The following is a 14,845-nucleotide window of genomic DNA, read 5'->3' as shown; positions in this document are numbered from 1 at the left end:
AAGCCACTGCTCCAAAACTGCCATAAAAAAAGCCAGACTGCGGTTTGCAACTGCACATGGGGACAAAGATCGTACTTTTTGGAGAAATGTTCTCTGGTCTGATGAAACTAAAATAGAACTGCCATAATGACCATCGTTATGTTTAGAGGAAAAAGGGGGAGGCTTGCAAGCCAAAGAACACCATCCCAAACATGAAGCACGGGTGTGGCAGCGTCATGTTGTGGGGGTCCTTTGCTGCAGGAGAGACTGGTGCACTTCACAAAATAGATTATAACATTAGATTTGGATAACAGGGTTAAGTTGCTGACTAGCTATTTATTTTGATGAACTGAAGTTCAATTTCAATGGGCGGATAACAAGTGGCAACCTAGCAAATACTTACTCACAAGGATTCCTAAATCATTGCTAAGAATAATGAAAATGACTGCAGGTTCTACTGGTCATTGTTTTCAGGCTGGTTATATTGGTGCTATCTAGGTACCAAGCTAAAGCTAGCTACCCCAGAAGTTGCAGTCGAACAAACAATGCTTTATTACCAATGCGGTATTGTAAACACATAGTTCGTTGCCGGTGTTTGCTTACTTGCAGACTGTTTTGCCCAGCTTTGACAGTGCTACTGTATCTTTTTTGACATACAAAGACCCAAACGGCGTTCCATAGTATGTATGTCGTGAAGCTAATAGCAGTGACGCTACTACTTTGTAAATCTGGTTGGGCAGCATCTGAAAAATAGCGCTCTTGGTAGTGTGTATCGGTGCTCGACCAGTCGGTGAACGCCAACATCACCCACGACAGAGAATGGTTGATTGTCAAGGGCAATGATTTCCATTATCTTGGCTTTAATGGATTTCGCCTTTGAGTTGGCCTGCTGAAATCTTCTTACTCTTAAACTGCTCGACTTGCTGACTGCTTCATCCACACAGCAGACATTGTGGGCTAGGTTCGGAATGCTGTATTGCACGTGTAGCGTAAAATGTTACATTATGTCATGTACCTACGTTATATAGGTATGCACAGTAGCTTTGACATCGGTTTTTAACATCGGCGTTAAACTAGACACCGGGCCGATACCGATGTTGTCATTTTTAGCTAATATCGGCCGATTCTGATATATCGTGCATCTCTACTAAACAGTCCATGAATTGCACTATAACGGTGACAAACGGTGCCCACAAACAGTTAGGGCCTACATAAAGCTGTCCCAACAGCACCACCAAGTCAGAACAGTCGGCTAAATTATGAGGGGAAAATAGACCAAATTATTAGGTTGAGGCACAGGGATGTAACCCAGACAAAAGAACGAGGTTAAACCTCTAATAAATACATGGGACGAGACCCGTAATAAGAAGTGCACGGGACGGGACCCGTAATTACTAGTACACAATACATGCAGCACGAAAGCCGAAACAACAAAGCACAGGTACTCACAAGACCAACGGACATGGGAAGAATAACCAACCCTAAACTGAGACAGTGTGAATGGCCCGTCGTCGCAACTTCGGCAGCTGCAACTGGCCCTGACCGGCCTGCATCGCATCCCTGTGGTTGTCCCCGAGGCCGGTGTCGTTCAGCTGCCAGTGCAGCGGGTCAGGAAGTGGATTCTGTCATGGATTCCCCTGGTCCTGCTGTTCATTCCATGCACCAGTTCTGGAGGTCTATGTCACCGGACTCTACGCGTCACTGAACTGTCTCATTACGCACACCTGATTCCAATTCCCCTGATTAGTAACTGTCTTGTCCGTTATTGTTCCCATGGTCTTGTGAGTACCTGTGCTTTGTTGTTTCGGCTTTCGTGCTGCGTGTATTGTGTACTCGTTATTACGGGTCTCGTCCCATGTATTTATTAAAGGTTTAACCTCGCTCTTTTGTTTGGGTTACATCCCTGTGTTTTTGTATACGTGTTTGTTTTGGGCTTCGTCCCCGTGCCTTTCATGGCATGTTGTATTTTTGGGTGGAGTATTAAAAACTCCTTGTTACGTATTCCTGCGCCTGTCTCCAATCATTTATACAAGGTGACAGCAGCTTGTGGCGAAATCTGCACAGAGCCTTCACCGTGCACTGCCACTTTAAGAGCGCATGAGCAGTAAGGAAGAAGAATATAAAGAGAGCTCGTTCAGCTCTTTGGGGAGGGGCTCTTTGGTGGCGCGACAGTTTGATTGTGTGTGCTGTGCTGCAGAAGTTTTGTTTGTGTTCAGCGTGTGTAGTTTATAGAGTATTTAACTCAATCATCGGTGTAATCGCTCTAGGTCGTGGTTGTTTTTGTTTGGGACCACGCCCGTTATGGATCGCATGGATTAGTAGCAACATTGTTGCGAAGCTTTAACATACAAACCATCGGACAGTCAGACAGTACACCTGCACGCCTGAAGACCACAGCTAAGACCTCTCTTGTTGTCTTTCTCTTTTTCTCTTCCCTCTATCGTTCCAGTGCTTTACCCTGCAACAGACTCTCTATTTTTCCAATGCACTTCCCATTGAAGTGCATTAGAGCTGGACTATTATTGCCCTGCCTGAAGTATTTGGACATTTTAGTTAAAAGGGAGGTTGCTTGCCAATTGTGTATTGTTATGTGAACTGTATTGAGATGTACTAATGACATGTGGCCGAGAAGACTGGACATTTTTAAGGCCTTTGTTGTGTCGATGAACACCCCCCCACATTCATACCCTCTGCACTCATCTACTAGAAAATAATACAGATTATTGCAAATCCTATGTTGATGACTGGGTTCGTTCTTGTATGAAGTTGCTGTTGAATTGCTCTGCCATTATTAGTATTATTGTATGAGGTATTCTTGTTTGGGTTACCCCTGTGCTGTGATGTGGGTTTTATATGGTGTGTATTCTCTTTTCTCTCCACTGGCTATCTGGTAAACAGGCTACACTCTAGGCAGTCTCTTCTGCTGATGTGTGTGGGTCTGGTAGTGGTTCTCTCTATTCTACTCTTTTCCTTTCGGCATGGTTAATACCTGCCTGGCGCCCGAACAAAAGCTTTCTTTACCCCTCTCTAATAAATACCGCTACAGAATTGGCGCCCGAACAGGGACTTGAAGAGAAACACCCATGACACCATCCACACAAGGTTGAATCATGTCTTTTGTTGGAACCCCATACTGTGTCAATGTGGACACACCTGATGGTAATCATGTTCGGGATTCTTTCATTGTGGAAGGACTTAATGAACTAATGGAGTTGGATAGCACTGACCCTAATCCCCAGGTTTCTGGCTCACCTATAACATCTCCACCATTACCCTCCCCTCAAACCCTTCCGGTTACCCTGTCCAGAGAGACTGGGAGAGGTGTCTCTGTGATCCCTGGACAACTGGAACATCAATGGACACACACCAATCATAGTTTGACAATGCAGGAGAATGCCATTTGTAAACTCAGTGAATGTGTGGAGGCTCATCAGACAGATGTGCAGAGGAGGTTGGATTACCTTCCCTGTCAAATGGAGGAAAACCAACAACAAATTGTTCAGAGACAGAAATATTTACAAGATTCTCTGAAGCAGGATATTCAAGGAAAACTGCACCGGTTTAAAACACAAATGGAAACTAACCATCATCAAGTCATACTCTTTCTTGAGGACGAACAAAAACGGAGAGCAGAGGAGTCAGCCTCTGTTGTGAAGGGAGTGTGTTCTTATCTGAAGGAAGTTATGGAGGACATGAAGAACTCTCTCACAGGGGAACTACGATTTTTGATTGAACAGACTCAAAAGGACACCGTTAATGAGATGGAAAAAGCACAGAAGGCCACAGACCTTCAACTGGAAGGGCTGCACCAGGAGGTAATGCAGTGCTTTTCCCTTCTGGACAAATCTTCTGCACCGCCCTCAGGTTTTACCTCTGCCACTGGCTTGGCCAGTAAGGTAATAGGAACAGGTAGTACTACAAAAACCCCTCTGAAGATACTGTTAAACAACAGAACTCCCGCTGCCACTGTCATGCCTCCTCTAGAGCGCTCCCTCCCTATCAAACTACTTTTCCCCACTTTTGGCAGCCCAGAAGATGATGTTGATCCACTGTTTTTCTTATCTAAGTGTAATGATTTTCTTTCTATCCGGCCCCTTACTGACTTGGAGGTTCTGGCCACCCTCCGCAGTGTTCTCCATGGTACAGCAAGAGACTGGTGGGAGATAGCCCGTGAACATGTGTCAACCTGGGAGGAGTTTCAAAAAATATTCCTCTTAGCCTTCCTCTCAGAGGACTATGGGGATGAACTGGCGGAACGTGTTCGTAACAGAGTCCAGGGTGAAGCAGAGCCAATACGGGACTTTGCCTTCTCCTATCGAGTTCTATGTAGAAGATGGAAGGCTGACATTACTGAGCAGGAGATGGTCAAACTCCTTCTTAAGAACATGGTTCCCCGCCTTGCTAGTCAACTTCGAGAACGTGTGCAAAATGTGGATGATCTGGTGCGGCTTGGGACTCAGTTTGAGAAGGACTGGAAGCGCCACCTCCAAACTAAAAACCCGGTTCCCTCATCCCAGTATACCAATAACTCTCCTGGGGCTAAACCGTCTCAGATATTTGTACCCAAGATCCAGGACAAAAGTCCAGTTATGTGTTGGAGGTGTAAAGTCCAACATCCTCCAGATTCTTGCCCGCTCTATGTCCAGCGTCAGGATTCAGGAAAAGGTCGGAAAGGACCGAAGACTGAAAGTCTAGACAGGCGTGGTGGCTTGCATACAATTGGGTCAGCCTTAATGCCCACCATGAAGCCTTTAGACAGCACAGCTAGCGGTCTTATTCCTATTCCGCAACAACTATTGGTTCCTCTGACTGTTAGGAACTGGAGAGGGAAGGTCATAATCGACACAGGGGCATCTTACACCCTGATGCAAGAGGCCCTGTGGCAGAACATGGCATTACCTCATGAGGAGCTACGAACATGGGAGGAGGGACCATTGTACTTGGCCAATGGAGAACCTACCACTCCCTTGGGCTGGATTAGTATAATAATACAACTGCATGGTGAGACTATTAACCTTCCTGTGGCAATTCTTGCAGATTCAAGCCTTGCATTTGCTGTAGTCCTTGGCCTAGACTTCCTGTTCTTCAGTGGACTGACCATCTCGATGTCCGAACCCTCCTATCGGCTGCACTCTGACTATTCTCAGCCTCATCCATTTCAACCTGGTAATGCACTGATTTCAGGTTGGAGCCTGCTACATTATGCAGAGTCCGGACAAGGTCAAGTCAGAAACAGAGAAAATATAAAGAGACAAAGACAAAAACATGTTCCACCAGTGAAGTCTGAGAACCCAACTATCACCCTGATTACCGCCGTACCCCCCCTTCTATCCGAGAGCAAAAGCGAACCTGATGCTGATTTCTACATCAAACAAGCGGTGCAACAGGCATGTCTGTCGGATGATGAAAGGTGGCAGCTATCCCAGATGTTGGACGTGAACAGTGAGGTCTGTACTCTTACACTCGGCCGTACAACCGTCTTCAAACACAAAATCTATACCCGGCATGAGGTCCCCATTAAGCAGCGTCCCTACAGGCTGTCCCCCGCCAAACTGGCAATTCTCAATGAACAGCTCAAAAGCATGTTGGAGAATGGAATTGTGGAACCTTCTTTTTCCGGATGGGCTTCTCCGGTTGTCCTGATTCCTAAGAAAGATGGTGGATATCGATTCTGTGTGGACTACAGGAAGCCGAATGCCATAACAGAAAGTGATGCCTACCCTCTACCAAACATAAATGACATACTGGAATCTCTGGCAGGAGCATCCATCTTTAGTAATCTGGATCTGAACAGTGGCTATTGGCAGGTGTCAATGGATCCCGCTAGTCAGGACAAGACTGCCTTTGTCACCCCTGCTGGTTTGTACTCCTTCAAAGTCATGCCTTTTGGTTTGAAGAATGCTCCAGCAACCTTCCAAAGGTTGATGGAGACTGTCCTGGGAGATCTGAGGGGTAGAAATTGTCTTGTGTATCTGGATGACATCATAATCTACTCCTCCTCTGTCGCGGAACATCTGCAAGACATTCAGTCCGTCTTCGACAGACTAAAGGCTGCAGGTTTGACCTTGAACTTGAAGAAGTGTCGTTTCTGTCTGCCAGAACTCAAGTTCCTTGGTCATGTGGTTAATGCTGAAGGTATCCATGCAGATCCAGACAAAGTTGCAGCCGTGCAGGAATTCCCAATTCCCACATCCCTCAAGGCTGTTCAGCGGTTTCTGGGTATGGCTGGATGGTACCACAGGTTTGTGCCTGACTTTTCAAAGGTAGCCGAACCCCTCAATCACCTTAAGAAGAAAGGTGTGAAATTCCAATGGACCCCTGCATGCCAAGGTGCATTTGAAGCACTCAAAAACAGTCTAATTACTCCTCCAGTGCTTGGACATCCTAACCTGAATGCTCATTTCATTGTGTACACGGATGCAAGTCAAACAGGACTTGGAGCAGTCTTGGCTCAACAAACAGGACTTGGAACAGAAGAAGTTCTTGCCTATGCAAGTCGCACCCTTAATTCAGCCGAGAGGAATTATTCAACGACTGAAAGGGAATGCCTCGCTGTGGTCTGGGCTTTGGAGAAATGGAGCTACTACTTGGAGGCAAAGATCTTCACCGTTGTCACAGACCATGCTGCTCTGCAGTGGGTTCTGGCATCAGGCAAGACCAACAGCCGTCTTATTCGCTGGTCTATCAGACTGCAGAAGTTTGACTTCATCATTGAGTATCGCAAAGGAAAACTGAACGTTGTACCAGATGCCCTTTCTCGGATTACAGAGACTGCCAATGTTTGTCCTCCCTTGTGCAGTACCTATACTACCGCTAAATGTCTGGATGATTCCTTTCCTCTGGATGATGAGAGTGTATGGAGAGCACAGCAGAAGGATGCTGCCATCATGGCGATCCACAAGAGTCTGTCTGAAGAAGACTCCAAGAGTCGCTTCAATGATAAGTATAGCATAATTCAGGATAAAGTGTATCGAAAAACTCCAAGAGGGGATGGAATACACAGCACCCATTATCGCGTCTTCATTCCCTCTACATTGTGTGACCAGATAATCCAAGCTTATCATGCCAATCCCATGAGTGGCCATCTTGGAGTTTTTAAAACTTATCGAAGACTACAAGAGGTGGTTTACTGGCCAGGCATGTGGGTTGATACCCGGAAGTTTGTACAGCAGTGTGAAGTCTGCCAGAAATACAAACCAGACATTGGCAGACCTGCCGGGAAAATGCAGCAGACCGTGGTGAACCATCCAAATGAAATGTTGGGAATTGACCTCATGGGACCTTTTCCTCCCAGCCGGGGGACACGGAATGAATTTTTATTGGTGGTAGTGGACTACTACACACACTGGGTGGAGTTGTTTCCCCTCCGCAAAGCCACTGCATCAGCCATTGCTCTAATTCTGCGAAGGGAGGTTTTTACCAGATTCGGAATTCCCGACCAAATCCTCTCTGACCGAGGTCCGCAGTTCATATCAGGAATATACAAAGAGCTCTGTACCTACTGGGGTGTAATTGCCAAGCTGACCACAGCCTACCATCCTCAGACCAACCTGACCGAGAGGGTAAACCGAACCCTGAAGGGGATGATTGCTTCATTTGTGGGGGATCAGCACACAAGGTGGGATCAGCATCTTCCAGAATTTCGCTTTGCACTGAACTCTGCCGTGCAGGAGACTTCTGGGGTCACTCCCGCCGAACTCCACCTGGGAAGACCACTAAAAGGACCGATGGACAGGGTCTTGCAAAGTTCGAATGTTTCACCTGACTGCCCAGCGTTTGCTGCCGTACAACACCACCACACCTTGCTAGCCAGAGTGGAGGCTAGCAAAACCAAAGCCAAACAACGACAGCTGAGAAACTATGACAAACATAGACGAGACGTGTGTTTTCCACCCCAGTCTCGTGTCTGGGTACGTTCACATCATCTGTCAAAGGCATCTAAGAAGTTCACTGCCAAGCTAGCTTCGAGATGGAAAGGTCCATACCGTGTAGTGCAGCAGTTGGGACCAGTGAACTACTTGGTCTGTTTGGAGGACACTGGGGAAGATGTCAGGACAGTGCATGTTGTTGACCTAAAGCCCTGCTACCCTACGGCAGAAGAGCTGGATCGCAGGCAAAAGCAACACCTGCAGGACCTCTTCGTGGAGGACTCTGATGAGGAGGACTTCCCTGGTTTTGTGTAGCAGGAACATGAACCTGTCAAAGCCTGCATCCTCTCTGTTTCTACAGGCATTGTTTTTTCATGGGGGGAGGAGTGTGGCGAAATCTGCACAGAGCCTTCACCGTGCACTGCCACTTTAAGAGCGCATGAGCAGTAAGGAAGAAGAATATAAAGAGAGCTCGTTCAGCTCTTTGGGGAGAGGCTCTTTGGTGGCGCGACAGTTTGATTGTGTGTGCTGTGCTGCAGAAGTTTTGTTTGTGTTCAGCGTGTGTAGTTTATAGAGTATTTAACTCAATCATCGGTGTAATCGCTCTAGGTCGTGGTTGTTTTTGTTTGGGACCACGCCCGTTATGGATCGCATGGATTAGTAGCAACATTGTTGCGAAGCTTTAACATACAAACCATCGGACAGTCAGACAGTACACCTGCACGCCTGAAGACCACAGCTAAGACCTCTCTTGTTGTCTTTCTCTTTTTCTCTTCCCTCTATCATTCCAGTGCTTTACCCTGCAACAGACTCTCTATTTTTCCAATGCACTTCCCATTGAAGTGCATTAGAGCTGGACTATTATTGCCCTGCCTGAAGTATTTGGACATTTTAGTTAAAAGGGAGGTTGCTTGCCAATTGTGTATTGTTATGTGAACTGTATTGAGATGTACTAATGACATGTGGCCGAGAAGACTGGACATTTTTAAGGCCTTTGTTGTGTCGATGAACACCCCCCCACATTCATACCCTCTGCACTCATCTACTAGAAAATAATACAGATTATTGCAAATCCTATGTTGATGACTGGGTTCGTTCTTGTATGAAGTTGCTGTTGAATTGCTCTGCCATTATTAGTATTAGTATTATTGTATGAGGTATTCTTGTTTGGGTTACCCCTGTGCTGTGATGTGGGTTTTATATGGTGTGTATTCTCTTTTCTCGCCACTGGCTATCTGGTAAACAGGCTACACTCTAGGCAGTCTCTTCTGCTGATGTGTGTGGGTCTGGTAGTGGTTCTCTCTATTCTACTCTTTTCCTTTCGGCATGGTTAATACCTGCCTGGCGCCCGAACAAAAGCTTTCTTTACCCCTCTCTAATAAATACCGCTACAAGCTCTTTGGACTTTGTGTGATAAAACAAAGGTGTGGTTGAATTTATTCTGCCTCTGTCTTCCTATTGTCTCGACCTTTAGGCCAATGTTTCACGTCGCAAGGCATATGAATTAACAGGTTAAAGAGCAAACAACGCCATTATCAATCACAACACAGGTTGTAATATGGCTTTTTTGGGGGGGGGGCTTGGCTTCCCCAGTGATTTCTACCCATGCACTACTATTGATCAAAGCTAGATCAATGTCTGCAAGATCACATAATGTTAGTATTGTACATAACCAAATATAGTATAATGATACTGTAAGACAAAAAACACCTAATTTTAGGATGATTGTGCGAATGGTCGCATTTTTCTCCTACGCTACCAAAACGCAACAAGTTTTTAAGTTGTATTAGTCGGATGTACGTGATGCACATGGTATACACTGTAACAAAATGTGTAATGTACTTGCAGGTTCCTGCTTGACAATGCAACAGTAAGAAATAAAAGATCATACAAAGTAAATGGCTCAGTAGAACAGAATAAACATGTTAGCAGTATAATATAGGAAGGCACAATTTATAGTCCAATTTTTACCAATGTATTGGGGAAGGAGGGGATGAGGGGCAAGTGTTTAAATTGTGCAGTATTTAGCAATCATAATACAAGTCTGGTAACAACAGGTGTGTGTGTGTGAGAGAGTTCATGTGTTCTAAGTCACAGAGAGTAAATGCAGGTCATCAGTCCAGATCAAGTGTTCAGCAGTCTGATGACTTGTACATAGAAACTGTCTCGGAGCCTGTTGGTATCAGACCTAATATCAACATCTTGTGGCTGGGGTGTGTGGGGTTCTTGACGATGCTGCGGGCCTTCCTAAGGCACTGTTTTTTGAGTAGTTTTACTGGGCCACCACCCGCTGGAGGGCCTTGCGGTCATGGATGGAGAAATTCAGTGTGCTCCACTAGGCAAAATATATGCTTTGATTGAAACAAAACAGGAATGCTACAGTTTGTTAACACCATCTGCAAAGAAATGTATATAATTCAAAACACTATACTTTCGAAACACTGTACACAACTCAAGATTTAAATGCACGTTCCCATGAATCTGCCTATTTATTGACACAATACAACATATCACACTCAACCAACAAACAAAACAAACACGACATTTAAACACGATGACACAACATTGTTCGATCTCATCCTGGGCCCGTTTTCCCAAAAGCATCTTAAGGCTAAAATGCTTAAGGTCATCATTCGAACCATTGAGACTTAAGATGCTTTAGGGAAACCGGGCCCTGGTCAAAATAGGTTTCAGACACAAAGGCCCATTTCTATACTCTTCCTTATTTTCTTTGCCAGTCACAATTTCATCCCCCCCCCCCCCCCCCCCCCAATGTTGCACAAATGAGAGGGCTGCAAGGAAATATAAAAAACAACAAATAGGTAAACAGCAATAATATCATTAGTGATAGAGTAATGGAAAATTAAATGCCAGCAGTTCAATTTCAAATTATGTACATGATTACTGTACATATTGATTGGTATCTATAAACAGAATTGGTATTAATTACATAATATAAATGACATATTTTCCCAGTTTTTAATCACTTCAAGACTCAAACTAAGTACTGTGATGTTTTTGTCTCGTGTGAGATTCAAATGCTCAGAAACGCATAAACTATATACACAAAAGTATGTGGACAACCCTTCAAATTAGTGGATTTGGCTATTTCATTCACAGCCGTTGACAGTTGTATATAATTTTTTTTTTAAAAATTAGCACACAATCATTCAATCTCCATAGACAAATATTGGCAGTAGAATGGCCTGCACTGAAGAGCTCAGTGACTTTCAACGTAGCACCGTCATAGGATGCCACTTTTCCAACAAGTCACTTCATCAAATTTCAGCCCTGCTAGAGCTGCCCCGGTCAACTGTAACTGCTGTTATTGTAAGTGGAAACATCTAGGAGCAACAACGGCTCAGCCGTGAAGGCCACACAAGCTCACAGAACGGGACCGCCGAGTGCTGCCATGTGTAGCGCATAAATAAATCTCTGTACTCGGTTGCAACACTCACTACCAAGTTCCAAACTGCCTCAAGAAGCAACTTCAGCACAATAACTTAGTCTAGAGCTTCATGAAATGAGTTTCCATGGCCAAGCAGGTGGAAGAATGTTACATACGCCGCTAGGAAGAGGGAACGCAACACCTTGCTACAACTCAACTCCCCGTGGAGTGAAAGAGGTGTGGGACTGTAGGTGCGAGTAAGGATGACAAAGGCAGAGAGTGGTACCGTATGGGGAAAAGGGGCTGGACAGAACCAAAGCAAAGAATATCAAAGCCCCCCTCTCCTACCTTACCTGCCTACCCACTACTTACTTAACACCACCCAGTGCGCTAACCAAAATACAGGGGGTGGTCCACCCAGGTCTTAACTAGTGTGCATAGACAGTGAATACTACAAGTTATGTATGCCCGCAGGCCTCTTGCCTAAGCACTACCTAGGTGCCTTCCCTTTCCCCCCTGGGAACAAATGAAACAGAATAATACAAATGTAATTAAACAATTTCAAGAATCAAAAACACAGTTCTATTGGCACACAAATGCCTCAAATCAGCAGCTACAAAAATATTTAACAAAACCTGTCTCTGAGAAAAAACCAACATAGGACATATGTCCATCGCTCTCCTAACAACAACCAACACAGGCGCTCACCCTCATCTCTCTTCTCTCTGCAATCATCTGTCTTCTAAGCAATAGAACACTGGCTTATATAGCTTCAGAAGGAGTTGGTAATTGAAGACAGCTGTTCCTGACGAGAGGGTGGGGTCAGTTCCAATTAGCATGGCCGACCAATCAGCTGCTTGGGGGAATTCAGGAAGCCATCCTGAAACACACACATACATACAAATACACAAACCACAACACAGAAACTGGGGAACGTAACAAAGAACTTGACTGGCCTGCACAGAGCCCTGACCTCAACCCCATCGAACACCTTTGAGATTAATTGGAATGCCGATTACGAGCCAGGCCTAATCGCCCAACATCAGTGCCCAACCTCACTAATGCTCTTATGTTTGAATGGAAGCAAGTTCCCGCAGCAATGTTCCAACATCTAGTGGAAGGACATCCCAGAAGAGTGGAGGCTGTTATAGAAGCAAAAGGGGGACAAACTACATATTAATGCCTATGATTTTGGAATGAGATGTTCGACGAGCATGGTAGCTAAGGAATTATTAGCAACGTTACCTGCTTAGCTATGTTATTCTAAATCTCTTAAAAAGCACTTGAACGCAATCATGTTGTATAAACGACTTCACCAACTGGGAAATACGAGATTCCAAAGAGCATTTGAAGGCAGCATATGACTGCCATTGATGACATATATTTAATGGTATACTGTACCATGATATTGTAGTGGCAACCTTGTGTTGTGTAATTGTAAATTGGAGCTCGAGTTTTGTTAATGTCCTGTATTGAAGAGAGAGCTTGTTCTATTTCTGCAATTTTATAACACACACACACGTACACACACGTGAGATGTATGCAGACTCCACCCCTGTATTATCTGTCAACCAGGAAGTAGTAGAGTTCACAACGGAACCACACTGTAGCATGTAGCTATTCAGTAATGCTCACAACATTCGGTCTAAATTATTTATTTGCCTTATCTGTGGACTTATAATTGTTGGAAATAATCAACATTCAAATAACCATTGAATATGGTTGAAGAAACAGCATAATCTACTATACATTGTGATTTCCAAGTTTGACAGACCTCACTGCTGTAAGTTTTCAAAAGTGAAAGTAAACCTCAATTCCAGAAGCCATCACAGAAGAGAGACGGTGGTGGTGAGAAAATGGAATCTAAACCTTCCCTCCCAGAGGAGGATCTCTGCTGTACTGTATGCTGTGACATCTTCAGGGATCCCGTTTTCCTGTCATGTACCCACAGCGTCTGCAAAGCCTGTCTGAAGGAATTCTGGAAACAGAAGGGATCTCGAGAATGTCCAATGTGCCGGAAAAGATTGTCAATGGATAACCCCCCATGTAACCTAGCTTTAAAGAACCTGTGTGATGCCTACTTACAGGAGAAAGGTCAGAGATATTCAGCAGGGCCAGATGTGCATTGCAGTCTGCACAGTGAGAAACTCAAACTGTTCTGTCTGGATGATAAGCAGTCAATTTGTGTAGTGTGCCGGGATTCAAAGAACCATAAAAAGCATGACTGCATCCCCATAGATGAAGCTGCACTGGATCATAAGGAGGAAGTTAAGATGGCACTGAAGCCCCTAAAGGATATGCTGGAGGTCTTAAATGAAGTTAAACTGACCTGTGATCAAACAGCAGAGCACATTAAGACACAGGCCCAGCACACAGAGAAGCAGATTAAGGAGGAGTTTGGGAAGCTTCACCAGTTTCTACAGGATGAAGAGGAAGCCAGGATTGCTGCACTGAGGAAGGAAGAGAAGCAAAAGAGTCAGACGATGACAAAAAAGATTGAAGAGATGAGCAGGGAGATATCATCACTTTCGGACACAATCAGAGCCATAGAGAAAGAGCTGGGAGCCGACGATATCTCGTTCCTGCAGAATTTCAAGGCCACAGTCAAAAAAGCAAAGTGCACCCTGTCAAATCCGGAGAAGATTTCAGGATCACTGATCCACGTGGCAAAGTACCTAGGCAACCTGCAGTTCAGAGTCTGGGAGAAGATGCAGGAAATAGTTCCATCCGCATCTCATCCTGTCCGAGGATCTGATGAGTGTGACATACACCAAAGACGCTGTCACATATCAGTTTGCAAACAATGTAAAAAATAAATAAAATAATAATTGCTTTCTTGAGTAAGGCAACTCCAAAACACAGGTGTTTCAGCCTAGCTCAGTACTTTCTGTGTTGATGGGTAGCCAGCAGAAAATAGTGTAGTGTAGGCATTGGTAATGTTCTCTAGTTGCACCGTGATTGGGTGATGTTCTCTAGTTGCGCCGTGATTGGCTCAGTGTTCTGTCACTCATAGGGACACGACGTCACCGCCAAATCTAAGGGTAGAGCAAAAGAATTCAAGCCTCGTGGGTGCTGACATGGAGTTACATTAGAAGTGCCCATTCAAGAAAGCTTAAGGTTATTGGCCACAGATAAAATGACATCAAATCACATTATACAGTGCCTTCAGAAAGTATTCAGACCCCTTGACTTTTTCCACATTTTGTTATGTTACAGTCTTATTCTCAAATGGATTAAAGTAAAACAAATCCTCAACAATTTTCAAACAATACTCCATAATGACGAAGCAAAAACAGTTTAAAAAAAATAAAAACATTTGGACAATTTATAAAAAATAAAAAGCATAAATGCCTTAAGAATTCAGACCCTTTGCTAAGAGACTCGAAATGGAGCTCAGGTGCATCCTGTGTCCATTGATCATCCTTGAGATGTTTGTACAATTTTATTGAAGTCCACCTCTGGTAAATTCAATTGATTGGTCATGATTTGGAAAGTTACACTTTTTATTTATAGATTTTTTATTTAACCTTTATTTAACTAGGCAAGTCAGTTAAGAGCAAATTCTTATTTACAATGACGGCCTACACCGGCCAAACCCTAACCAGGATGA

At 44.5% G+C, this 14,845-nt stretch overlaps 2 protein-coding genes across 49 annotated transcripts in view; both read left to right on the top strand.

Moving 5' to 3' along the window:
• The window catches only part of LOC110526377 (sorbin and SH3 domain-containing protein 1), an 83,664-nt gene that overhangs the window by 8,912 nt on the left and 59,907 nt on the right, over window positions 1–14,845 (top strand). The gene's annotated exons all lie outside the window — the stretch shown is intronic.
• LOC110526417 (E3 ubiquitin-protein ligase TRIM35-like) lies at window positions 12,193–14,548 on the top strand. Its single transcript, XM_021607386.3, has one exon. The coding sequence runs from the start codon at window positions 13,092–13,094 to the stop codon at window positions 14,049–14,051; it is 960 nt and encodes a 319-aa protein (XP_021463061.2). The 5' UTR covers window positions 12,193–13,091; the 3' UTR covers window positions 14,052–14,548.

Source organism: Oncorhynchus mykiss, chromosome 1, assembly GCF_057628025.1.
Source record: "Oncorhynchus mykiss isolate SJ-2025 chromosome 1, ASM5762802v1, whole genome shotgun sequence".
In the NCBI taxonomy this organism is placed as follows: domain Eukaryota; kingdom Metazoa; phylum Chordata; class Actinopteri; order Salmoniformes; family Salmonidae; genus Oncorhynchus; species Oncorhynchus mykiss.
The sequence above is the reverse complement of the archived record's forward strand: the minus strand, read 5'-3'. Positions and strand labels throughout refer to the sequence as shown.

What these genes read in the sequence shown, in the direction of transcription:
- LOC110526417 (XM_021607386.3), top strand. Translation starts at nt 13,092, where the DNA reads ATGGAATCTAAACCTTCCCTCCCAGAGGAGGATCTCTGCTGTACTGTA.